General features: G+C 43.6%; 5 protein-coding genes across 5 annotated transcripts; 3 read left to right on the forward strand and 2 right to left on the reverse strand.

Annotated features, from left to right (window-relative positions):
• Nucleotides 1–10,763: 10,763 nt before the first annotated feature.
• On the forward strand, nt 10,764–13,298 carry EDB93DRAFT_1243814 (uncharacterized protein; the record flags this gene model as incomplete). Its single annotated transcript, XM_041452190.1, has 10 exons — nt 10,764–10,997; nt 11,051–11,105; nt 11,133–11,450; nt 11,502–11,799; nt 11,857–12,035; nt 12,063–12,214; nt 12,389–12,512; nt 12,586–12,857; nt 12,885–12,950; nt 13,023–13,298. 10 exons carry the CDS (start codon nt 10,764–10,766, stop codon nt 13,296–13,298), a joined length of 1,974 nt encoding a protein of 657 aa, XP_041300783.1.
• A 54-nt stretch (nt 13,299–13,352) lies between these two features.
• EDB93DRAFT_1257476 (uncharacterized protein) lies at nt 13,353–14,244 on the forward strand (the record flags this gene model as incomplete). The annotated part of the gene is made up of 5 exons (XM_041454086.1): nt 13,353–13,419; nt 13,469–13,500; nt 13,549–13,768; nt 13,825–13,925; nt 13,981–14,244. The coding sequence occupies 5 exons, from the start codon at nt 13,353–13,355 to the stop codon at nt 14,242–14,244; spliced, it is 684 nt and encodes a 227-aa protein (XP_041300784.1).
• Nucleotides 14,245–16,348: 2,104 nt separating this feature from the next.
• EDB93DRAFT_1097036 (uncharacterized protein) lies at nt 16,349–16,768 on the forward strand (the record flags this gene model as incomplete). Its single annotated transcript, XM_041446843.1, has 2 exons — nt 16,349–16,558; nt 16,607–16,768. 2 exons carry the CDS (start codon nt 16,349–16,351, stop codon nt 16,766–16,768), a joined length of 372 nt encoding a protein of 123 aa, XP_041300785.1.
• Nucleotides 16,769–19,911: 3,143 nt separating this feature from the next.
• On the reverse strand, nt 19,912–21,446 carry EDB93DRAFT_1097035 (uncharacterized protein; the record flags this gene model as incomplete). Its single annotated transcript, XM_041446842.1, has 5 exons — nt 19,912–20,222; nt 20,281–20,349; nt 20,404–20,593; nt 20,644–20,852; nt 20,906–21,446. The coding sequence occupies 5 exons, from the start codon at nt 21,444–21,446 to the stop codon at nt 19,912–19,914; spliced, it is 1,320 nt and encodes a 439-aa protein (XP_041300786.1).
• A 1,954-nt stretch (nt 21,447–23,400) lies between these two features.
• EDB93DRAFT_1109613 (uncharacterized protein) lies at nt 23,401–23,895 on the reverse strand (the record flags this gene model as incomplete). Its single annotated transcript, XM_041447994.1, has 3 exons — nt 23,401–23,631; nt 23,706–23,718; nt 23,822–23,895. 3 exons carry the CDS (start codon nt 23,893–23,895, stop codon nt 23,401–23,403), a joined length of 318 nt encoding a protein of 105 aa, XP_041300787.1.
• Between the last annotated feature and the right edge of the window lie 1,048 nt (nt 23,896–24,943).

The raw sequence follows: 24,943 nt of genomic DNA on the forward strand, positions 1-24,943 counted from the left end.
GACAGAATCAGATGCTCTTGCTGCCAAGTCAAGGTCGAAGACTATAGCTGCCATGGCTCCTGTTGGCGCCGTCATGCCTTCGACAGTGATTGAGGAGGGTTCGGACTCTGAGGATGACATGTACGTAGCCCCCTTTGAAACTGCCCACCTTGTATGGCCCTGTCTCTTGACAGGACCGACTTTTGATTCTTTTGAACATGTTGAGGCCCTAATTGACCATGGGTCACATTTAGTTCTGATTGACGAAAACATCATCAACAAGCTGGGACTATGCAAATGCAAACTTCATAGGAATATTGAAGTAACATCTGCCTTCACAAATTCTTCTGTTTCCGCTTCTTCACCTGTTTCTTTTTCTGAATATGTTCTACTGTCCCCTTCTTCCATTAATCATGACTGGACTTCTCGTATGATATGCGCCATTGTTGCACCTGGACTCACAGTCCCACTCCTCCTCGGAGGACCTTTCTTATCACATAATTGCCTTGTCATAGATCACGAAACTCGAACTTGTATCACCAAAGACTCGAAATATGACCTTCTGAAACCCCAAGCTCGCAAACCCTGCACACCTACGCCTCTACCTTCATGACAAGAAGTCTTACGTCTGCAGAAGAACATTGTGAAAGAACTCAAGAATACACTCACACTGTGGCACAATGATCTTGACAAATACACCACAACTGAGTGTCAGCACATAGCATCAGTATTACGTCGACACATTGATACACTTGCCTTCATCAAAGACAACAAGGAACATCTCGAACGTCTCAACAAAGAGATGAGATGGAAGTATCAAGACCGTTGTAGAAAGCTGATTCCTGCTGGGCTCTGCAGAAATCGTACTACCTAGACAACAAATATTTAGGTAGATCTTAGCACGACCTATGCTGCTATACTTGCAGAGCAAGTGCGTTCGATCCTAAAGGGACTGCTAATTGGTATTAGTAGTAAAAATGTGTCAGTAATGCAAATAACTAAATGTCCGATGGTGCAAAACGATGTCTGAAGGTACTTATCCAATGTCCGAAGCCAAAGTGCGATGTCCGAGATTTCGGACTTTTGGACTTCACAATAATGAGTCGGATACTTTATAATGAGTGTCGGGTTGTGAGCGGTATGCGTGAGTATAACGAGTGACGGAGTATGACGGTGAACGAATGGTAATATTTCGCAATGTAACTAAGAACTACGAGAATATTCTGGGTGATCCGCAGAGTCGGGAAATGGCTCCTAACTACTGGATGATGATTGCTACGGGTCACTACAGAGTATTCAAGTAAGTACGTAGAAATTCGGAAAACTACAGGCGAAGATAGTAGCAATATATTTCGGGTCCGATGTCCTATGTAATAAGACACGAGGTGCTGCGGACATGTAATAACGTGGTACAAATGTCAGAAAACGTGCATGGGAATAACTACGCACCTAGTGAGGCTAGTTCGGATGGACAGGACACGGGATGGACAAGTGCGCGCGAAGTGCGATTGGCCGATGCGATGTCCGAATGTCCGATGCACCGGATCTGATACGGAGTGGCTCGGACATGTGCAAAAGTGTGTCGGACATGTGCGCATATGTTTCAGGTGTTGGCGCGAGTATGGAAATATGTGGTTTTGAGCCCAACACCGCGACCATCGCTACACCATTTTCCTGATGATATACCGCACATTAGGGAACTGCCTACTGACATTGTTCATCGCATAACCCTCAAAGATCCTAACAAAATTATACAGTGCAGACGGTACAACACGCCTAGAAAGTACCGAGAGGCCTGGAACGTTCTGCTGAACCAACACATTGAGGCGGGCCAATTATGACCATCATCAAGCCCTTTCATTTCCCCCACATTTCTCATTCCCAAGAAAGACCCGAGCGCACTTCCACGCTGGGTAAACGACTACAGACAATTGAATGCTAACACTGTTCCAGATAATCACCCATTGCCGCGCATCGACAAAATACTTTGTGACTGCGCAAAAGGTAAAATCTTTGGAAAAATAGACATGACTAATTCCTTCTTTCAAATGCGCATACACCCCGACGACATTAAATACACAGCGATCGACACACCAAGAGGGCTACACGAATGGACCATGATGCCTCAAGGAGGACGAAATGTGCCTGCAACGCATCAAAGAAGGATGTTTGTCACTCTTCAAGGTCTCATCGGAAAAATCTGTCACACTTACCTTGACAACATAATCATCTGGTCCCAAACGGTGGCGGAACATGCCAAGAATGTTCAATTAGTGTTGGACATGTTGCTTAAAGCCAGTCTATTCTGCTCACCAAAGAAAACATCACTCTTCTGTACCAAGATTGACTTTCTAGGTCACCACATATCAGCTGCAGGAATCGAGGCAGATGCCTCGAAGGCGAAGCACATACTCAATTGGCCTGTGCCCCAATGCACAAATGATGTCCGATCCTTCCTTGGCTTGGTATGGTATCTGGATCAATTTTTGCCACACCTAGCAGAATACACTCGTATTTTAACACCACTAACAACTAAGCTTTGCGAGGCCAATTGGCCAGGTTGGACATCCACACACCAAACCTCGTTTGATGCAATCAAATGGCTGGTAGTGGGTAGAAATTGCCTTACTACTATCGACCACGACAACCTTGAGCACAACAAGATCTTTGTCACTTGTGATGCTAGCAACTGGAGAATGGGTGCAATGCTCAGTTTTGGCCCAACGTCACAAACAGCTTGACCTGTTGCTTTCGATTCAATGCAATTGCGAGAAGCTCAGTTAAATTATGCACAAATCACCGAGTGCCGAGTGCCAAAACCTGAAACTCAAAGCATGGTACAAAAATCACCAAGTGCCAAGTGCCGAGTGCCAAGGCCCGAACCCCGATGTCCGAAGCCCGAAACCCAAAGCCTGAAACCCAAAAATATGTATATAACATATCCATATTTCCCTCACTGCACCAATCACCAAGTGTCAAGTACTGAAACCCAAAACTCGACACCCAGTACACAAATCACCAAGTGCCGAGTGCCAAGTGCTGAGGCCTGAAGCCCGATGTCTGAAGCCCGAAACCCGAAAATATGTATACAACATATCAATATTTCACTCATTGGACAAATCACCAAGTGTTGAGTGCCAAAACCCGAAACTCACAGCATGGTACAAAAATCACCAAGTGCCGAGTGCCGAGGCCCAAAGCCCAATGTCTGAAGCCCGAAACCCAAAAATATGTGTACAACATATCCATATTTCACTCATTGCACAAATCACAGAGTGTCGAGTACCAAAACCCGAAACTCGACACCCGGTACACCCATCACCAAGTGCTGAGTGCCGAGTGCCGAGGCCCGAAGCCTGAAGTCCGAAGCCCGAAACCCGAAGCCTGAAACCCGAAAATATGTATACAACATATCCATATTTCCCTCACTGCACCAATCACCAAGTGTCAAGTACCAAAACCCGAAACTCGACACCTGGTACACCCATCACCAAGTGCTGAGTGCTGAGTGCCGAGGCCCAACATCCAAAGCCTGAAACCCAAAGCCTGAAACCCAAAGATATGTATACAACATATCCATATTTCCCTCACTGCACAAATCACTGAGTGTCAAGTACCGAAACCCGAAATTCAACACTTGGTCCACATGACTACAACTGGACATGAATTCTGTATTTGTATGTATTATCCATTGATGTAGGGTTCAAATAACTTGGGAATTTTATTGAGTACCAAGGGTCGGGATTCGGGACTCGCTAGTCAATATAGGAAAATGATAATGAAAAAATGAAAATTATTATTATGCTTAACTTTCTTAATGAAGGTTGTAGTCCAAGTCTATGTGAGTGTATTGGTGGTCCTACCAAGTATTGGTACTCAGTGTAGTGATGGTTGCGGTGCTGGGCTCAGAACCACTGATTTTCATACTCATGTCATTCTTGTCAATTGGAGATTATTTGAAGACTACGTTAAATGTTAGTCAGTGTCGAGTATGATAATGAATGTATAGTCATACCTCAGTCTGAGAACAAATAGACTGAGGTAGGATGATGCAGGTATGAGGATTATATATTTGTCTGGCATGTTACCAATGATGTAAAGATGAGGTGTGCATTTGTACATGTGTGCAGTAAGTGAGCATAAAGATAAAAGAATGAATATTAATAGTGAGACTTGCACATTATGTTGAGATATCCAACATGACAAGCCTGTGATGGGATCAGAGATCTGGAATAACACCCATATATGTCCATTATAATAGCCCTAATAGTTTAGAAAGATACATGAAGGATTGATGTAATGACAGGCATATGTGTGAAATGTGACAATAGACATATTTTTACAAAGTCACATTTATAGATGATTCAGGCCAAAGATTTCATTAAAAATATGTAGGATAGATTGTAAACTACCTAAGGAACCCATACTGCCTACTGCCTTGAGGGTAGGGGTGGGTGGAAGGGATATAGTGAAAACATGAGTTGACTCAGCATTAAGGTCCTATTATTGCTTCACTGACCATTTTCGATGCTTTGGGTCTTTGAAGTTTCCCACACTCCATTTCTTATCTATTTCACTTCCTCAGTACTCAATTCTTGGTGGATTTGTCTCTAAATTTATGTCTATGATACTTAATATATTTTAAATCTACTCCAGGTTTCTGATCATGAAGATTCAATGTTTTGAAGGTATGGGCCCCTTATCAGGAGAAATGGCAAGTATGCACACTAGCTCACAAACTCCAGCCTATTGTGAGCTGATCTTGGTCATCAGAGGCAATAATATAAGCTATGCTCATTATATATTAAAAGGTTGGATCATGGATGCAAGGGCAAGATACTGAAAATCATGAAAAATGTCAAAAGTGCAATGGTCTATGCTTACATGTAATAACACTGTCTGTAATATTCAATAATGTGAAAACGAGTAAATATGCACCAGTGGGGATAGATACAACTAGACAGGACATAGGAAGGATGAGTCCGATGCAAAAATGTTGGGTCCAAAACTTTCAGGCCAGGGTTGAGCATTGGGATCAGGATCGGAATGTCAGGGATGTTTCGGACAAATACTGTTTAATGTGAGTATCAAAAACACAGGTTTTGAGCCCAGTGCCGCAACTATCATTACACCAGGTACCGAGTATCAGAACCAAGTACTGAGTACTGATTTCTAAGTACCGAGTACCGAGTAATGAAATAACCAATTGACAAGAAAAGACTACCAATACACTCACCTTGACTTGGACTACAACTTTCATTTTTCATTCTCGCTGATGTTTCACATTTCGTTAGCTTATATCTTGGTCAAATGATAACTGATGGAGGACTACCAATACACTCACCTAGACTCAGACAACAACTTCCATGTTTTCATTATCTTTGCGTATTGCACACCAGGTTTTGAGTTTCGGGTTTTGGCACTCAACACTCAGTGATTTGTGCAATGAGTAAAAAATGGAAATATTGCATACATGTTTTTGGGTTTGGGGCTTTGGAATTTGGGCTTCAGATGTCGGGTTTTGGGCCTTGGCACTTGGCACTCTGCACTTGGTGATTTGTGTACCGGCTCTCAAGTTTCAGGTTTTGGTGCTCAACACTCAGTGAGTTGTGCAATGAGGGAAAAATGGATATGTTGCATACATATTATCAGGTTTCAGGCTTCAGGTTTTGGGCTTTGGACGTCAGGTTTTGGGCCTTGGACATCGGAGCTCAGGCCTCAGCACTCAGCACTTGGTGATGGGTGTACCAGGTGTCGAGTTTCGGGTTTTGGTACTTGACACTTGGTGATTGGTGCAGTGAGGGAAATATGGATATGTTGTATACATATTTTCGGGTTTCAGGCTTCGGGTTTCGGGCTTCAGACTTCAGGCTTCGGGCCTCGGCACTCGGCACTCAGCACTTGGTGATGGGTGTACTGGGTGTCGAGTTTCGGGTTTTGGTACTCGACACTCTGTGATTTGTGCAATGAGTGAAATATGGATATGTTGTACACATATTTTTGGGTTTCAGGCTTTGGGTTTCGGGCTTCAGACATTGGGCTTTGGGCCTCGGCACTCGGCACTTGGTGATTTTTGTACCATGCTTTGAGTTTCGGGTTTTGGCACTCAACACTTGATGATTTGTCCAATGGGTGAAATATTGATATGTTGTATACATATTTTCGGGTTTCGGGCTTCAGACATCGGGCTTCAGGCCTCAGCACTTGGCACTCGGCACTTGGTGATTTGTGTACTGGGTGTCGAGTTTTGGGTTTCAGTACTTGACACTTGGTGATTGGTGCAGTGAGGGAAATATGGATATGTTATATACATATTTTTGGGTTTCAGGCTTTGGGTTTCGGGCTTCGGACATCGGGGTTCGGGCCTTGGCACTCGGCACTTGGCACTTGGTGATTTTTGTACCATGCTTTGAGTTTCAGGTTTTGGCACTCGGCACTCGGTGATTTGTGCAGTGAGGGAAATATGGATATGTTATATACATATTTTCAGGTGTCATGCTTCGGGTTTCGGGATTCGGACATCGGGGTTCAGGCCTTGGCACTTGGCACTTGGCACTTGGTGATTTTTGTACCATGCTTTGAGTTTCGGGTTTTGGCACTCGACACTTGGTGATTTGTGCAGTGAGGGAAATATGGATATGTTATATACATATTTTCAGGTGTCAAGTTTCAGGTTTCAGTACTCGACACTCGGTGATTTGTGCAATGAGTAAAATATTGATATGTTGTATACATATTTCCGGGTTTCAGGCTTCAGGTTTCGGGCTTTGGACATTGGGGGCACCGGCCTCGGCACTCGGCACTTGGTGATTTGTGTACCAGGTGTCAAGTTTTGGGTTTCGGTACTTGACACCCGGTGATTTGTGCAGTGAGGGAAATATGGATATGTTGTATATACATATTTTCGGGGTTTGGGGTTTGGGGTTTGGGCCTCGGCCCTCGGCATTCAATGATTTGTTTAATGTAAATGAAAAATGGGCATGTTGCATACCGGGTTTCAAGTTTTGGGTTTTGGCACTCGACACTCGGTGATTTGTGCAATGACTGAAAAATGGATATGTTATATACATGTTTTCAAGTTTCAGACTTTGGGGTTCGGCCCTCGGCACTCGGTACTTGGTGATTTGTGCAATGAATGAAAAATGGACATTTTGCATACATGTTTTTGGGTTCTGGGCTTCGGATTTTGGATCTCAGGCTTCGGGTCTATCAGGACTCAGCACTCGGTGATTTGATAACTGGACTTTTAAGCTTCAGGCTTTGGGTGTTCAGGTGTTCATGTGTTTGGTGTAAGGAAATAGAAATTTCACACATTTTCACCAGTTTCCAGTTTCCAGTCTCGAGCTTGGGGTGTTCGGGTGTCCGGAATGGATGTTGCACAATGGGATTCGGTTTTTGGGCATCTGGGACTCGGTAATCAGTGAATGTCAGACAGATGTCTCACTACCTCGGCCCACCCGTCTATATAACATCCCCCTCCATCGGCCCACCTGTCTATATAATGAATATTCCACCACTCCCTTGGCCCACCCATGTACAAAATACTTCCTGTACGTCGGCCCACCCATCTATACAATAAACCATTACATCAGCCCACCCGACATCTTCGAGGATATATATAATATCAGCATAGATGGGCCCACCTGTCTCCATCGGAAATAATATCCCTCCCGGCCCATCCATCAACATCGGGGATATACATAACATCGGCCCATAGTCCGCTGGCCCGTCTTATACAGGATATTATGTAGGTTGGGTGACCCATATAATACAGAATTTTTCACTGAAGGGGCTCGCTACAAGCCTACATATGACCGGATGAGATCAGCTTTTTTTATCTCAGCCGGTATGACACTACCTGATATTGGAACATCAAATATTAATATATAAATATGTCAATCAAATCTTGACTGATTGACAATGTAAGACAACCGGTGGAATCCCATGATCCGGTGCTACAGGTCTGCCTATGACCGGATCAGGTCGGCTTTTTGTGTCTCAGCTGGTTTTACACTATGTGATATTGTGACATCAAATATTTATGTTTAAATATTTTAATTAAATGTTGACCGATTCACAATGTAAGACAACCGGGGGAATCCCATGATCTGGTGCTACAGGCCTGCCTATGACCGGATCAGGTCAGCTTTTCTTATTTATCTGAGCCAGTACACCACCTGGTATTATAACATCAAATCTTGAAGTGCAAATATCTCAATCGACAATTGACCAATTTACAATGTAAGACCACTGATGGAATCCCATGATCCGGTGCCACAGGCCTGCCTATGACCAGATGAGGTCTGTTTTTTTTATCTCAGCCGGTATTACACTACCCGGTATTGTAGCATCAAATATTGAAGTGTAAAGATCTCAATGAACAATTGACCAATTTACAATGTAAGACAACCAGTTGCATCTCATGATCCGGTGCTAGAGGCCCACCTATGACCGGATCAGGTCAGCTTTGTCTTTTTTATCTCAGCCGGTATTGTAACACAGAATATTGAAGTGAAAATATCTCAGTCAAATGTTGACCGATTTACAAAGTGAGACAACTGGTGGCATCCAATGACCCGGTGCTACAAGCCTACCTATGACTGGATCCGGTTGGCTGGTATATTCCGGCTGGTATTTCACTACCCGGTATTCTAACATCAAATATTGAAGTAAAAATATCTCAGTCAAATATTGACCGATTTACAAAGTGAGACAACTGGTAGCATCCCATGATCCGGTGCTACAAGCCTACCTATAACCGGATCCGGTTGGCTGGTATATTCCAGCTGGTATTTCACTACCCGGTATTCTACCATCCAATATTGATGTGCAGATACCTCAGTCAAATATTGACCATTTTACAAAGTGAGACAACCGGTGCAATCCCATGACCCGGTGCTACAAGCCCATTCATTACCAGATCCGGTCGGCTGGTATATTCCGGCTGGTATTTCACTACCTGGTATTCTAACATCAAATATTGAAGTAAAAATATCTCAGTCAAATATTGACCAATTTACAAAGTGAGACAACCGGTAGCATCCTATGATCTGGTGCTACAAGCCTACTTATGACCGGATCCGGTTGGCTGGTATATTCCAGCCGGTATTTCACTACCCGGTATTCTAACATCAAATATTAATGTTTAAATATCTTGGTCAAATGTTGACCATTTTACAAAGTGAGACAACCGGCAACATTGCATGGACCGGTGCTACAGCCCTACCTATGACCGGATCTGGTTGGCACCTCCTTTTCTGGCCCACTATATTTTGGCCCATCCATCTCTATTGTACCTAATAATCCCTCGGCCCACTTGTCTCCATTGTATACTCCATTTACTATATTCAGCCCATCCCTTTCCATCCGGTATACACTACACTTGGCCCATCCCTTTCCATCAGGTACACTACACTCAGCCCACCCCTTTCAATCGGGTACACACTGTCATCGGCCCATCCCTTTCAATCGGCTACACACTACACTCAGCCCACCCGTATATATAGGTACAATTTCAGCCATGGGCCCAGTGGGATGGCCTGTCTGCTTTGGTACATTGTCACCCTTGGCTGCCCATCTGAGATGGGATCCAGTTACTGTATTATGTGTTTGAATAAAGACTAAGTACTAAGTTAGGACAAAATCTGTCAATTAAGCATGAACAAAAACTAAGTGCGAATGTTGAGTTGTCTGTCAGCCGCTGAGTGGATGGCTTCAGGATCATTTGGAGTTCAACCTGAGGTTCAAACTGTTTGGTCTGTCAGCCATAAGCGATTTATCCTGGAAACAACACCAAACAAAGGCTACACCCCAGGTCTATTATTTGCACAGAGTGTCCTTGAGTTATCCCTCAGCAGTCTCTCTATACACTGTCAGCACAATAATTGTTGCATCAACAGGCTCGTTTGGTCATCCCACTATGGTTGAAAGCAGGATATCCCAGAAACAATACTGGTCTACAGTTCAGCCTTGTAAGTACTACATATGTAGGGTGTCTTACAGATATCCCTGTGCGGCTGTTCTGCTTATCATTGGTATAATAATCACTTCACCAACAGGCCCATCACTCAATCTATTACTATGCCTGGTGGAGAATCCCCTCACCTTGATGGTATGAAGTGATCCAGATATGCTAACAACTATTAATACTAATCCAAGATATAATTTTGCTAGTTTGGACACCTGCTAAGGGGAACAAATGGGTCTGCAACCTTTGTCAGGACAGTAAACCCCATGATCGGTGAGCAATGCAGAAGCACAAGAAGGCTCAGTCACATCAAGCTGCAGTCAAATATCATTCAAGACAACAGCCACATTGCAGGAATGGTTCAATGGTACCTGAAGATCAATCTAACTCCATTGTCGAGCTACCTTGACTTCTCAATGACATGGCTAATAGCACTCCTAATTTTGAGCTGGGCGACTCAACAGATGACATCAGCAACTACTTGGTCACAACCACAATGATCGCACAAGGTTTAAGTAACTTTTTAGATGAGGATGACCTCTCAGACAATCAGGGAGCTGAAATATCAGAAGATGAAGAGGTTTTTACAGGGTGGACATTGCATGACAGTATGTTACTCTAACTACACAGTATGCAGCTCACTTTCACATTTTGAGCAGATTATGGCTGGGCTAGTGACACTGTTATCGGAACCAGCAATAATAGAATGTGGTCTTGACATCAAATCATGAATGAGGAGTGGTTTCTGTGGCCCAATAAAATTGTACATTTTTCTATCAATCTGCTGACTATTGTCGATCCAGTGGTGTTGTATTAGATGTGCATACTTGATATTCTCATGCACCTTCCACGCTCTGTTTTTTCAGAACGACAGATTGATATTTTGCTCTGGCTACTTTGGGTCAACAACATGGACGATGTACCTTCAGTGAAGTCTGTCAAACTTATCAAAGACACTATTCAACGACTATGTGGTATCCACCCAATTCCTTATGATGGTGCTCTTGGGCATAGGTACTATGTTAACTCATTGCCTGACATTATTCAGCAGGTGTGTTGCATTGCTGAGATGTAGTCAATATTTATACTTGATTGTATTTACAGGAAATGATGAATCCTCGAGTTCGCCCACTGTTGCACTTCTACCCTAAAGATACTGGTATTGAACTGAATGAAGCTTGACAAGCTAAATGTTGGCTTGAGGAACTCGACCCGGAGCTGCTTACGCCTGTTATCAGACTGCACAACCAAGATTTCTTTATTTTCGAGCCTGCATTGCTATCAAGCAGCCAAGCTTGCATTCCCTTTCGCTGGTTCGTGTGTGGTGGCAAGATGTATACTAAAGCTTGGTCATTGTGGCCTGTTGCTCATGAACTGGATTGTGGTTGGGTTGTAGAAGATTTTTATTCATTTGAAGTATCTGAAGACGATCTTCTTGTATCATTCAAAAACTGGGATTCGAGCGAAGCAACATCTGGTCTACCTCATGCATACTCAATTTATGGTAGAGTCATTTGATCGTTCTAACTATTACACTGTACAAATATCTGTTTAGGTGTTGAACATGAACCGAACAGTGAATTGCAGCCATGGACATTGACCAATCCCTCTGAAGGCAACCAATGGCATGTTCGGGCATTGGGTGCTCGTGTATATGTGATGCCTCTTTGGTTATACTGCGACGATACATCTGAAAACTTGCCAAAGAAGTGGAACAAACACAATTCATTCCTTTTTACGGCTGCGGGATTGCCACAAGCAGAAGTTCACCAAGAGTACAATGTTCATTTTCTTTGTACATTGAGTCTTGCCTCTCCGCTTGAAATGTTGGATGGTATTGTAGACCAACTTGAGTGAGTGAGACTTGTTGCAAGCAGGCAAGTGGAAATAATGATGCTGGTAAAATTTAGAGAATCTTGGAAGCAAGACATCTGGGCCTGGGATTGTGTCCACAAGGAGTATGTTCTCATCATTCTGTCAATCTTGGCATTGCTTGGGGACAACCCCATGCAAAGTGAGATGGCCTGTCATATTGGGTCGATGGGAAAGTACTTTTGCTGTATTTGTAAAGTGAAGGGGCATGATGCAAGTGCGGAGAGCAATCCTGCATAAGCAGCTGCTACACGGCCTGAAGACACTGACCACAGTGTCGGTGAGGTTAGTGGAAGTGAGTCCAACGCCCATAGACATGCTCCTCTGAAATATACATGGAAACAAGCAAAGGAGACCATGGAGGAGATGGTAACACGAGCTAAACAGTTCGTAAAGGTAACAAATCTGAGTGTTCTTGTATATACTTTTGTTTATGAAGCATGCTAGCAGATAGGAGAACCATGTCACAAGAACAATACTATTGCTGAACTCAAGTTGATGTTCAGTCATGCATCAACAGTTGGGAAGCAGACACAGATCAAACAAATGAAAACTTCTACAGGCATCAAGGACACCTTTCTGGACTCATTCTTAAATCGCCTAGCTGATTCACACTGCAAAATCTGTGGTGGTAACAAGGCAAAACAAGAAGCGCTTGATAGAGTCAAAGAGACGCTGCCTGAAAATGTCATAAGTCCTGTGTGGTGAATCAAAGGTCTCTCAACAAATTTTGCAGTATATTAGAATTGACTTCAATAACATTTTAGGTATTGATCCTCACACTGACATGCCTGTGGAAATCCTCCACATCGTCCTTCTTGGATTTGTCAAATACCTTTGGTGTGATGTTGTCTCTGTAAGGATCGGAAAAGACAAACTGAAATGTGAACTTTTAGAAACTCACCTATCATCTCTTGACATCTCAGGTCTTGGACTCAGCCATCTTGCCGGTCACACCCTCGTTCAATATGCAGGGTCTCTTGTTGGTCGTGATTTTCATGCCATTGCCCAAGTTGCACCCTTTGTGCTTCATGACTTGGTACCCACGGAATGCTATGATGCTTAGGTTGCATTATCAAATCTGATACCACTCATCTGGCAGCCTGAAATTGAAAACTCCACAGAACATTTGGTATGCACAGCTGTGTAATACTTTTCAGTTTTATCTGCTGATATTCATATCATCCGATTATTATTGTCTCAGCGCAAGCTCACAACATCAATCAATAACTTCCTTGCATGCACCGCCAAGTGGACTCCTCAATGGTTCAATAAGCTCAAATTTCACATTTTATTACATGTTGTCAACCATATTCAACGATTTGAGCCAGCTGCTTTGTTTGCAACAGAGGCATTCAAGTCCTTCAATGCTGTCATCTGTGCAAAAAGCATCCATTCAAACCACTGTACTCCTTCTCGGGATATTGCACGTTCCTTTGCTCATGGAAGTCGGATTCGTTATATTCTCTTGGGGGCATGAATACTGATACACAATAATACACATGACATTCACTCTGATTCTCCTGAACTTACTATGCGAGCCTCTGATCCCTTGTCCAACAAGCCTGCAGATGCTATAAAGGTCAAAGATGTTGGAAAGGGTCCATTGTTACTTGTTCATCAGCCAAATATTATCACTGACGACCTCAGGCTTGACACACAAACTGACACTAGGAAATACAGTAAAGTTCAATTTTCAACTTTGAGAAACCAAGGCTCAGTATTTTTAGGTCAATACCTTCAGTAACAACCTACCACTCCAGCCATACTCCACTACTGAGACAGGAAAAGCTTTTCCGAATGCACTTCAATCACTTCCAAACGACACTCTCAAAGGACACAATTTCCGTACTTGCAAGTCTGTGATGCTGTTCAATGGGGATGTTTGTCAGATAGGAGACTGGGTCCTCACAGCGAAGGGCACAGCTGAGCAGTCTCTGATTGTAGCATGTATTCGAGAAATTATTCAGTGCCAAGGATAGATGCAGATAAGCTTTTGCGTCCAGATGCAATTCTTCTGGAATGTGGACGTGTTGGTGAACCAGCAGCACCCTACTCTATGCCTGCAGTCAGGGCTCATGGTGGGTTTTTACTCTATCCTGTTGAGGTTGGTGTTTGATCTGTATAAGTCATCAGTCACTGAATTTTCATTTCTATGACAGCAAATTTTATGCGCAGCAAATCTGCAGCATCAATGGCAAGCACACGGCTGCACAGGCTTGGCTTCTGACATCGAGTTTGTTTACGAAGAATGGACAAAGACATCAAAAGCTAAAGTTGCCATACATCATATTGGGGACCCTGATGACCTTGTTCTCAACACTGCACACATGCGAGATGCAAAGCACATGCAGGGTCTTTGGGTACCTATTCAGCCACCAGATATGAACCTCGCAATCCTTGAGGGTGGAGATTCAGATGCATAATGATACCACAAGTGGAGCTTCCATGACGTCTATCATAGCAGCGGCACATGGACCACATGGACGGGGTGCTCAAGGCTGACAAGTTAATAGATCACTCTTACAGCAAGACCGGTCTGTATCACAAGTTCAGTAACAAGCAAGTTCTTCATTGTATTCCCTTCTACATAGTATCATTTGCTGCACTTACACGTACTCAGGAGCAGTTTTTTATTATATTCCCTTCTACATATCATCTGCTATTATGCCACCTGTGCGTAACTTTTGTGCGGCTCTTAGTTGATTACTAATGTTACTTGATAATAGTGTTGTCATTTGCAGGGATATTACTATATTACAGCCATCCAACATCCTTAATACAACAGCGACTCGAAACCAAAACTCTTCTGCCTTGAGGCCATTGTTATTACAGCGCCCACCACTATCAAACATGATCCTTATTACAACAATGAAACCAAAATTATACCTTGAGGCCATCCTTGCTGCAGTGCCGACTACCACCAAACACAATCCTTATTACAACAAGGAAACCAAAGATATGCCTTGAGGCCATCATTAATCCTCATGGAACATGTCGATAAGTATCACATTTCAATAGCAGAGCAGTTTCCAGTAACTCGTCTTTGAGTCGGTCATTCATTTTCACTGTCACTCTCATTCATCCCAGTCTTCAAATATGTCCTTCAATTTCTCTATTCCACCTGCCGATTCCCAGCCACGGGCATTAACATCCTTTCAATTTTCCAATTCACCCAATGGTTCCTAGCCAGCAAGTCCTTCGAATTCAAGTTTCCTTTTGAGCCCTTCTGGCTACCAACTTAACACTCCTGGATCCTCGCCTTCAAGTTCACATCAACCACAAATTGACCCAAATCTATTTGCAAACAAATTGTCTGCCCTCTTTGTGGATACACTCGCCAACCAATTTGGCTTTGGCAACACAAAACAGGCCTTATGGAAAAACCTACATGGTTTTCCTAAGGTACATCAATGGTTCGATTTTTCATCCACACACTGAGATTTTTTTGCATTGCAGCTCAGTGAAGATGAGGAATCTAAACTGTGGGGAAAGTTAGTGCTAAGCAGAAGCACACATGGCTTGGTTCATGTTGACAATATTAGCCAAAGAAGTAAAAATTAAAGTTGCTAAAGAAGACTAAGTACTTGGCATGTAAGTTTATGAGTGATTACATCATACCACAATTATTGAGAGATGATACCCCCCAGTCGTCCATACAACAACAAAAATCACCTGTTTCCATACAGCGAATCACCTTCGCTCGCACTCCAGCCTAATCAAAGGGGTCCAACACCTGATTAGCTGCTATTTGCAATGCCAGACAGCAACACAAACCATCCTTGACACTGCTACCATCCACGCAACCATAGTTATCACATCTCACACAGGAAAATGACGGGCTGTCATGGATGCAGTCGAGGGCAGCAGAGTTAAATATTTTTGAAAACATCAGACATTTGACTCACCTAGTTATAGAGCCGCTTCTGTGGTGTCAAGGACTCAAGAGTGATTTAACATTGTCGTCACGCCAGCATTAAACCAAGTGTGTCAAGATACACACTTAGATCCACACCAGAAAACAGGCATGGAACAGACACATGCAAAATAAGGGTGATGGAAGAGGTGAGCTATGTGAGCAAAAGAAAGGAGGGCATTTGGGATGAAGTCGAGTTTGTATTTGACAGACTTAAAAAAAAAGGTGCAAGATACTTTTTGGCACCAAGGAGCTTAGGGTTGAGAAAGGGTCGGAAAATAACACACTGGTAAAAACAGACACAGTTTTAAGTGAGGGAAGAGGCTGTCTTATGAAGTCAAATGTGGTTTGGTTAGCCTGAGTAGGGTCTGTTTAGAGGCTGTTCGGCAACCAGATGTTGCCTAACATTTGGCAAATGTCATGTGAGGATTCTCGGCTTCAAGCATCTCAATTGTTGGAGCTCAAACCTTAAATCTCATACCTGTACATCTACCATGAACTCTTATCTTATTGACTGCTCTCATCAGCAGAGACTCTGCACCTCTGTTGTTGCACTCACTGCTCTTTGTGCTAGCTTTACTACAGTCCTCATGGCTCAACCTAAAGTAACATCGATGTTGGACAACGTAAAGGCACACTGGCAAGACACAGAAGTGGACCTTCTACTCCAACACCTGATTCAGAATCGGGCAGCAGGTGGTGATGGTGGGAACTTCATGATGCCCACCTTCAACAGCGCAGCCACTGCTATCAACGACAATCATGCAATTCAAACAATAGGCCCTCCGAAGACGTGCAAGATGGTTAAAACAAAGTGGACATTGGTATGTGATCATTTCTCAAATGATTATAAGTTTACGAGCATGTTTTAGCTCAAAAAAATCTACAATCAAATCGAGATCTATCGCAACGTGTCTGGTTTCCATTGGGATAATGTGTGGGGGGCTGGAATAGAGGGGACAGCTGCCCCCAGTGTTTGGGATATGTATGTTGACCCCAAGGTATGTAATTATAATCAATTCTATTGCATTTGACTGATGCCCAAAAGTCACAAGCTGTGATGCACCCCCTTTGCAACAAAGGGTGGGCTCCATATGACAACATGCAAATGATCTTGGGCAATAATAGCGGCGCTCATGGAAGGCATGCATTACACCCGGCTACTGCACCCCCTCCGTCTGTCAATACCGCAGATGACGTGCTTGATGTTTTTGACGGAGGCCTTGACCTTCGTATGATGGATATAGACACTTCTGGAGCCGCTGCCCCCAGTGATGTGCCTGACATGAGCCCTGAATTGATGATGCCACCTAGTGCCCAACTTCATGAAACCTCTGCTACTACTCAGGCTGCCGGCTCACAGTCCAGTAAATGCATGCGCACTGACACTTTTGTCAACTCTTCATCTCAATGCACTGGTGCCCCTCCTACGTTCATCAATCCTGTTCCTCTTTCATCAACGTTGGTATCATTACTGGCTCCCAAGAAGGCGTGAGTGTCAGCCCAAGTTGGCATGCAGCCAGAAATAAATAGTGCTGCAAAGTTTGCTGTGAAGATTACTCCAGCAGTTGCCGTCATGAACATGCAAGGTAGCATTAACCACCTCACAGATGTTATCGAGAAGACCATAGCCGCTCCGCCTCCACCACCAGTCCCTCAGGTTGTTGTACCAACTATACCAAATATCATCTCTCATGGCCTAGAGATAATGTGCAGCAAAGATGGGGATTTTTTGTCAGTTGGTCAGAGAGCCAGTCTCCTGCACATATTTTCCCTTGCAGGGGGGGATAACAAGCTTGCTATCTATGTTGAGCTCTAGGATGACTATGAGACATGCCGTGCATTTATCTTAGAGCTCTTGGACTCTCTGCAGTAGTACTATCATACCATTTGTGTTGCCGCACTTGTTTGCTGCACTTGTTACATTTCTCACCTCGTACTAACATGTAGTATCCATTTCATGTACTGCTCATTCTACATGTATTTCGTGCATCATCGAATCATATATCAATTGGAATGGATCAAATACAAGTACATGGTGCTTGCTACTAGTGAGAATTAGTCCAGTCCATCCTCGTCATCTGAAACATTGTCATCATCATTACCAAGGACACATTGTTCTTCTAACATATGCTGATACTCAACCCACATCACATGCACAATGAGATCACACTGCACATGCAGATCATTGTTTGCAGCCGAAGCTTCTTCTACTGCCTGCTCCCAGTTGGTGCCGGTGTGTGTGCTGTGAGCATCCGAATAGTCTGCTTCAGGTAGCGCACCTTCTGAGGAATCATGAAAATGGATGAAGTTGTGAATGCAGCACAACACTGCTGTAATCTGTGCTTGTATGTCCATAGCATCTGGCGGGTGATAGATGGAGGATTCGAAAATGTTGTTTGAGGACACCAAAAATATGCTCAATGATGTTTCGAGCAGACAAGTGACGCAGATTGCATAGCTCTTCTTTCATAGTTGGCCTATAAATAATCAGCACATTGTAGAAAGAATAACACCAGTACATGTACCTCATACCTGCATGGCCCCATTCTGCAAGGTGGTAGTGCACATTGCGGTATGGAACGAGTAGTTCAGGCTGCAGAGGGAAGCCTGCATCTGCAAGGAAATATTTCCCTGCAGGAATTTGAAGGTCATGTCCCACTGCAGCCTCGTAGATACGTGCGTCCGTGGCTGATCCTTCCCAGCCAGTGAGTGTGTAAGTAAAATTGAGTTTGAAATCACAAGCAAATAGGCAGTTTTGTGAAATGAAACCCTTCCAATTGCGATAGGGACCTTGTTCGAATGTGCGAGGCGAAGCGTGAATGTGGCTACCATCAATAGCCCCAATAGTATCTTTGAAAAACCGCCAAAACTTAGGGTCAGAGCGAATTTTATCGGGAATGGAGTCATCCGGCAAGTGAATATAGCTTGTGCAGAAGGGTGAAGACGAGAATATCTTGAGCATCTTGCAAAAATAACTAGTACATAGGATATACAATGAGACATCTGCAAATCATAACTAATAGTGTGTATTTACCAAGAAATTGTTTCATTGGAGCGTTGAAATCGTTCGCCGACGTGCCCGACAGATAGTCCTGTGACAGACATATATAGAAAAATCACGAGTTGTTCCTCTAGCGAAACAAACTTGGAGTTGGTATAGCCAAGGGTATGAAGCTCAGATATAAGCTGTGCAAAAGCATGTGCGTGCATGCTGAGTTCACAACGAATCTGTTCTGGGTGGCCAGTCAATAGCTTTATCACTCAGTGTTCACCCAAGAGAGCAGATGTATGATATGGTTCTGGATCCTTGGCATACACCGACTGTAGTAGATGGGCTGTAGCGCTGATTAAGATGCTGACTAGAAGGATTGAGTGTTGGATGAGGCGCTGTTGAACTTCTGGATGTTGGGGCATGAAACACTGGAGTTCTGATTGAGGATCCATTGGTGTACGGACACATAGAGTACAGATGTAAGAACAGCATATTATACCCTACAGTGTCAGCGTGCTAGGGTTAGTCCAAATTCAGCCTATGATTCAAGCTCCAAACTTCGGCAAAATCCAAGCCAAGATGACATTTCCCAAATGTACATTGTTAGGCACCTGATGTTCCCACGTGCCTGATCTAATTAGACCTGACAGCTGGGGGTGATGGCATATCTAAGTCAATATGTTTCTACGTCTCCCCACCCAAATGAATAAAGGCTCGATATTGAGGAGCCTTAGATCAGTGTTGAGGCCGTTCTCGGGAGTATCCTGCCCTAGGCCATTGCACCCGTGTGCCTGGGAACTTTAATTAGACATTCTGACTATATTTGGATGCCGGCAACTTCTGGACAACGGTAACCAAGCCACGTCAGCATCCAAACCTTCGTGCTCGCTGTCTGACACAGCGAGCTCGTGTATCTTGCCAAGGAGAGCATGGATTTGGGGCAGACCTTGACATGTATGTAGCTAGAGGTAGATACATATGATTGCAATGGTTGTTAGGTAGAATAACAGGTCTTTTGAGCTCAAAACATTACAAAAGTTAACTACCCTAAAGGCTGAGTCAAACTTCGTCCTCGCTGCTCTCCTCCTCAGACGAGTCGATGAACTCGACATTCTTTGGAGCCTGTTTCAATGTCCCTGGTGCTCGTGCCTGCTTTCTGGGAGGGGCATTTTCCTTGCCCTTTCATTTACGAGGCATCCCAGCGTCTGCACGCTTCTTGCGTGGTTTGCCAACCTTTTCCCCACTTTTACGGCGTGCATCCAGTAGAGCGTGAAACTTGTCACACTGATGGGGAGTCATACGGAACCAGTGGCAAGAGCCATCCTTCAGAGCACCTCGGAGTTTGAGGAGGGCATTGAGATCATTAATGTTGGTGGGGGATTGAAAGGGAACACCTTTGGACCAGCCCTTCATATCGATCAAAAGCTTCTCCTTGATTGCAGTATCAAAATTTGCATAGTTGATGCGGATGTCGCATCTCTTAGCTATAGTTCCTAAACAACAAAGGTTAGTATTGATCTTCCGAGTCATAAGATAAAAAAAATGACTTACTCAGCCCTGAGTTGAGGAGGCGAGTACAGACACACTGCATGTTCTGCACTGTTTCATGTTCATCAATGTCTAGTGCATGTAGATCAGCATATATACCAAGAAAACATAAGAAATAAAACATACTTCGACCTATCATACATGCCCATTGCTCCAGCTTCCGTGCGATTTCATCGGCCTCCGTTTGCAGCACATCCTCCCAGAAATCCATGATGTTGTCGGTCCCAAACCATGTGGCTTGTGCAGTGTCATAAACATGACCACGAGAGGCAAACAGACAAGCATACATCCCAGTTCTTACAGCAAGACCGTCAAGCTATATTTATGTAGTCAGTAGTTGAATCATTCAGAGTGAATATAACTCACCATTTTGAAGATCGTGTCCAAAGTTGATTGAACATCGCGTGCAGCTGCCGTATTTGTTGCTCGCACACTCATGTTGCGCAGAGCTCGGTGCTCACTGAGCTTGTCGACCAACTCTTGTTTTTCCTCCTCTGTTAGATCTTGCATGGTCTTATTGTCCTTGACCATCTGATGGATCTCTCCAGGAGTATATTTGGCGCCCCGTGGTAGATCTGTCATGATTGTGAGGTGCTAGTCCAATGTTCAAATAAATAGAATACATTACCTCTATTTACCTCCTCAGCTTTTGTGTGCATAAGAGCGTTCTCTAGCTGCACACATCGACCCACTGTATAATGTTTAGTACCTCCCACCAGTTTCTTGACCTTCTCCACAGAGATGCTGTGTTCCAGAGCGATCTCATTCATCTTCTGTGCCTGGTCTGCTAGCAGCTGCTGAATTGAACTGTGCAATGCCACCTCAGACTCTTTGCGTTGCTGGGAAGAGATTTTTCGAGATGCTCGTTGAGCATTTGCGCATGCTTTCTGCACAGGATTAAGTGGGGCACATGGTGCAATGATAGGCCTATTGGGATTTCTTGCAGCCCAAGATGAGTTGTTAGTATCACGTATGAGGGCCACCGCTGCACCAATGAGGTCTGGTGGGTTAGTGTTCCTGTTACCGGGCTCAATGAGGTCTGGTGTGCTGGTGTTCCTGTTATCATGCTTGGAGTGCTGTTGTGCAACACTCTCCACAGGTTGACCAATATTGTCTTCAGAAACGCTCTCCGCAGGTTGACCTTCAGCATCGACGCTACCTTGTGACATGTGATGTGTGACTGGCACATCACCTACTGATGTATCTGGCTCGTTTTGTTGGGAGTTCAGTAAGTCGCTGAGGGAAGGGAGCCCAGAGTACAATGTCAGATCGTCCCAGTTAATGTTCAGTGGAGGGAATGTGAAAGAGAAAGGAACAGGATTTTGGGATGACCCATCCCAAGGCTGGTGTTGAGGAGGGTATAGTGTTCCAAAGTCTCCCACCATTGTTGAATCTGAAATGCAAATGAAAAAAAATTGAAAAAAAAAACACGCTCATCTTACCTGACTGATGCTGAGTACCATTGTACATGAAATCTTCTGAAGTTCCACAACCAGAAAAGTTGAAGTCGTGCATTGTGATGAGATTCAATCGAGCACCTGATGGAAGTCAAAATGAAGGTGCGACAGTTTTCAACACGTCAAATTTTCAGAAATTCAGTAAATAATTAAACTACCTATGCTCTACGCACAGTAAATGAAGGTATGATGCGCTTGTTCAAAACATATCAATTTTTTAGAAATTTGTAAAATAAATAAATCACCTGCACAGCCTATTGTCACGTGTGTGAACAAGGAGAATATGTCGTCTCCAGCAGAGGGGCAATATGTCTTCGAAAATTGAGCTGCATTTTGGCAGTGGCCTACCATGGATTTACATAGCGGATATTCCGCCACAGGTTTTGGTTGAAAAACAAAGTGAGTACGAAATGAGAAAAATGAGTATGACATGAGTGGAACATACACTGTCTGGGTATGACTTTCAATCAATGATAGGGTGATGGTACAACATAAATTTCTATAAGAAAGTCAACAGGTAAGTGCAAAAAACATCAGGAGGTGTCTGCAGACATACTGGTGACCAAGTAGTCCATAGCACTGGGAATACAGCATCATGATGTCGAACTAATATCATTGAACTGCGGTTCACCAGCTTCTGAGCGAGTTCCCACTATCAGTAAACACTACAGGCCAGTAATACTCGCTGGATGACGTACCACTTAAGAGAAAAGAGAATGTTATGTAGTTGGTAGAACTTCAAAGGTTTGATCACAGTGTGGCAGTGTGTGAAGCGTTCAATTGATGCTATTCTTAGCACTACACTATTCTTGGCACCTTGTGCATGCGTTGTGCTGGCGGTAGTTCTTCTGTGCTGCCTACTATCAATTGACCTCTTCCAATCAAACGACACTGAATCACTCACAAAACTTCAAAGGTATTTATTTTCACTCAAATAATACCATGTCACTTTCAAAAACTTGGAAGCTACTTAGTTTTCACTCAAATGACAGCAAGTTACTCACAAAAGCTCAATCCTTCTACTCAAACGACACCGAGTCACTCTCAAAAACTCAGAAGGTATTTATCTTCACTTGAATGACACCGAGTCACTCTCAATAACTTGACAGGTATCTACCTTCACTCGAGCAACACCGAGTCACTCTCAAAAACTTGAAAGGTATGTATCTTCACTCGAACGACACCAAGTCACTCTCAAAAACTTGACAGGTATCTACCTTCACTCGAGCGACACCGAGTCACTCTCAAAAACTTCACAGGTAACTATCTTCACTCAAACGACACCAAGTCACTCTCAAAAACTTGCAAGGTATTTATCTTCACTCAAATGACACCAAGTCACTCTCAAAAACTTGCAAGGTATTTATCTTCACTCAAACGACACCGAGTCACTCTCAAAAACTTGGAAGGTATTTATCTTCACTCAAACACCTACTGTACCCTGCCTATATCTACATGATGATGTCTTCGCTTATGATGTTCTTTGGGTGTGAAAGCAATAATATTGTTTACTGAACATGCATTATTTGGTACTTTGCCAGACCAGCGAACTATAACGAAGGGCATCAAAGTATGTATCAACTCCAAGAAGTTCGATCATTGACAACAACTCTTCCAATGCCCGAACATGCAAAACTGCCGCATCTACAACAGATGCTATTCCGTCTCACAATTGATCTGTGAGAGGCCCCTTAACATCACAGGCCTCGATGCGCAAGTCATATGCTTGCTGAAGCACATGCTTCACCTCGGCAAAGCCTGCCTCACATCCTGGCTTGACTGAATCCCAACCCTCTCGATCTACCTCAGTCACAATTGACATCCCATATGACTCCAGGAATTTGCATTGGAGAGTGCTGCTATGGTAGCCTAGACTTGACCATAAACTATCAAGATGCTGAAGAAGAACTTGAGTATCCTAAGTGCAAGTATTACTGACAACATGTGCATGAATTTAGAGTGAATACTTACCACAGCTGCCCCTCTACGACGTCACCATCGTGTGTGAGACTTTACTTGTTCCTGAACTCGGTGACTAGATGTGTATAAATCAGTTGGTGAAGTAACAAGAACTGAGAGCAATTTACCGTGCATAGCTCTCCTTCTTTGATTTTAGTCGAGCCTCATGACGCTCTTCCTCAGTTTCATACTTGGGACGCATGATGTACAGTAGTTGCATTTGTTAGGGATGAGTAGAGCAAGTTTTTCGTCACATGAAAATTATGAGTATTCAAAATCTGTATAACTGACACAAAATTCATTCACACTTCGGGACACAAACTCAAGGCATGCATATATTTGACTACAACACATATGATGGTCATTCAATTGACATCACTTAGCATTATTTTGATCTCCCGAACTATTAGCAAACACTAGACTTGTCGTAATCAATTGACAGCATTCACAGTAGAACATTCGAATATATGGACACAGAATTTTCATAATGCAAAGTTGACATACTTCAGAAGTACAAATGGTATTTGAAATATAGTAGTATATACATGTCCTCTTCTACTCAGTCTCAATCCAAACTGAAACTGTCCGTATATTCAGTGCCCTCTTTTACTCAGTTTCAACCCAAAGTGACGCTGTCCATATACTCAGTGAGGTCATCAACTTGTGCCCATAACTCATCGCTTGAGCTCGTCAGAGCCTGGGAACTCGGAGGAGATGATGTTTGAGGTTCGAGGTGAGTACCAGCAGCTGAGGACACAGCTGATTTGGTTGGTGAGGGAGCCGATCCTTGCGGAGTCTCTATTATAGTGTTCAAGATGGGGAGGTTTGACTGCCAGCGAGTGAGAGTTAGTGGGAAATCACAATAACTAGATAACACTACTTACAGGCCCAGTTATTGTCTGTGTAGTGTTAGAGTCAACAGTGCAAGTTCTCTCTTTCACAGTCTCAGTCTCCATCACATCAAATGTTGTCTTTGTGCGAGTGATGGTCCGGTCAGAGTGAGAACGCACAGCGCGGCTGGTCCATGTGCGAGTCACGGTCTTGACATGCTTGCGGTTCTGCAGGCAATCTTCTGAAGTTGCACTAGGTGACTCGGAGGACATGGTGTAGAGTCTATAAACTCAATTGTGAGGTGGAGTGAGTCGAGAATCAGTTGGACAGAGATTGACAATATATGGTCACGTGTATGCACTGATCAGTGATAACAAAAATTAAAATCTATGTACTGCGAAAATAAGCAAAATATATGG

The sequence above is a fragment of the Suillus bovinus genome (assembly GCF_016758785.1).
Source record: "Suillus bovinus strain UH-Sbo-P2 chromosome Unknown EDB93scaffold_184, whole genome shotgun sequence".
Lineage (NCBI taxonomy): Eukaryota > Fungi > Basidiomycota > Agaricomycetes > Boletales > Suillaceae > Suillus > Suillus bovinus.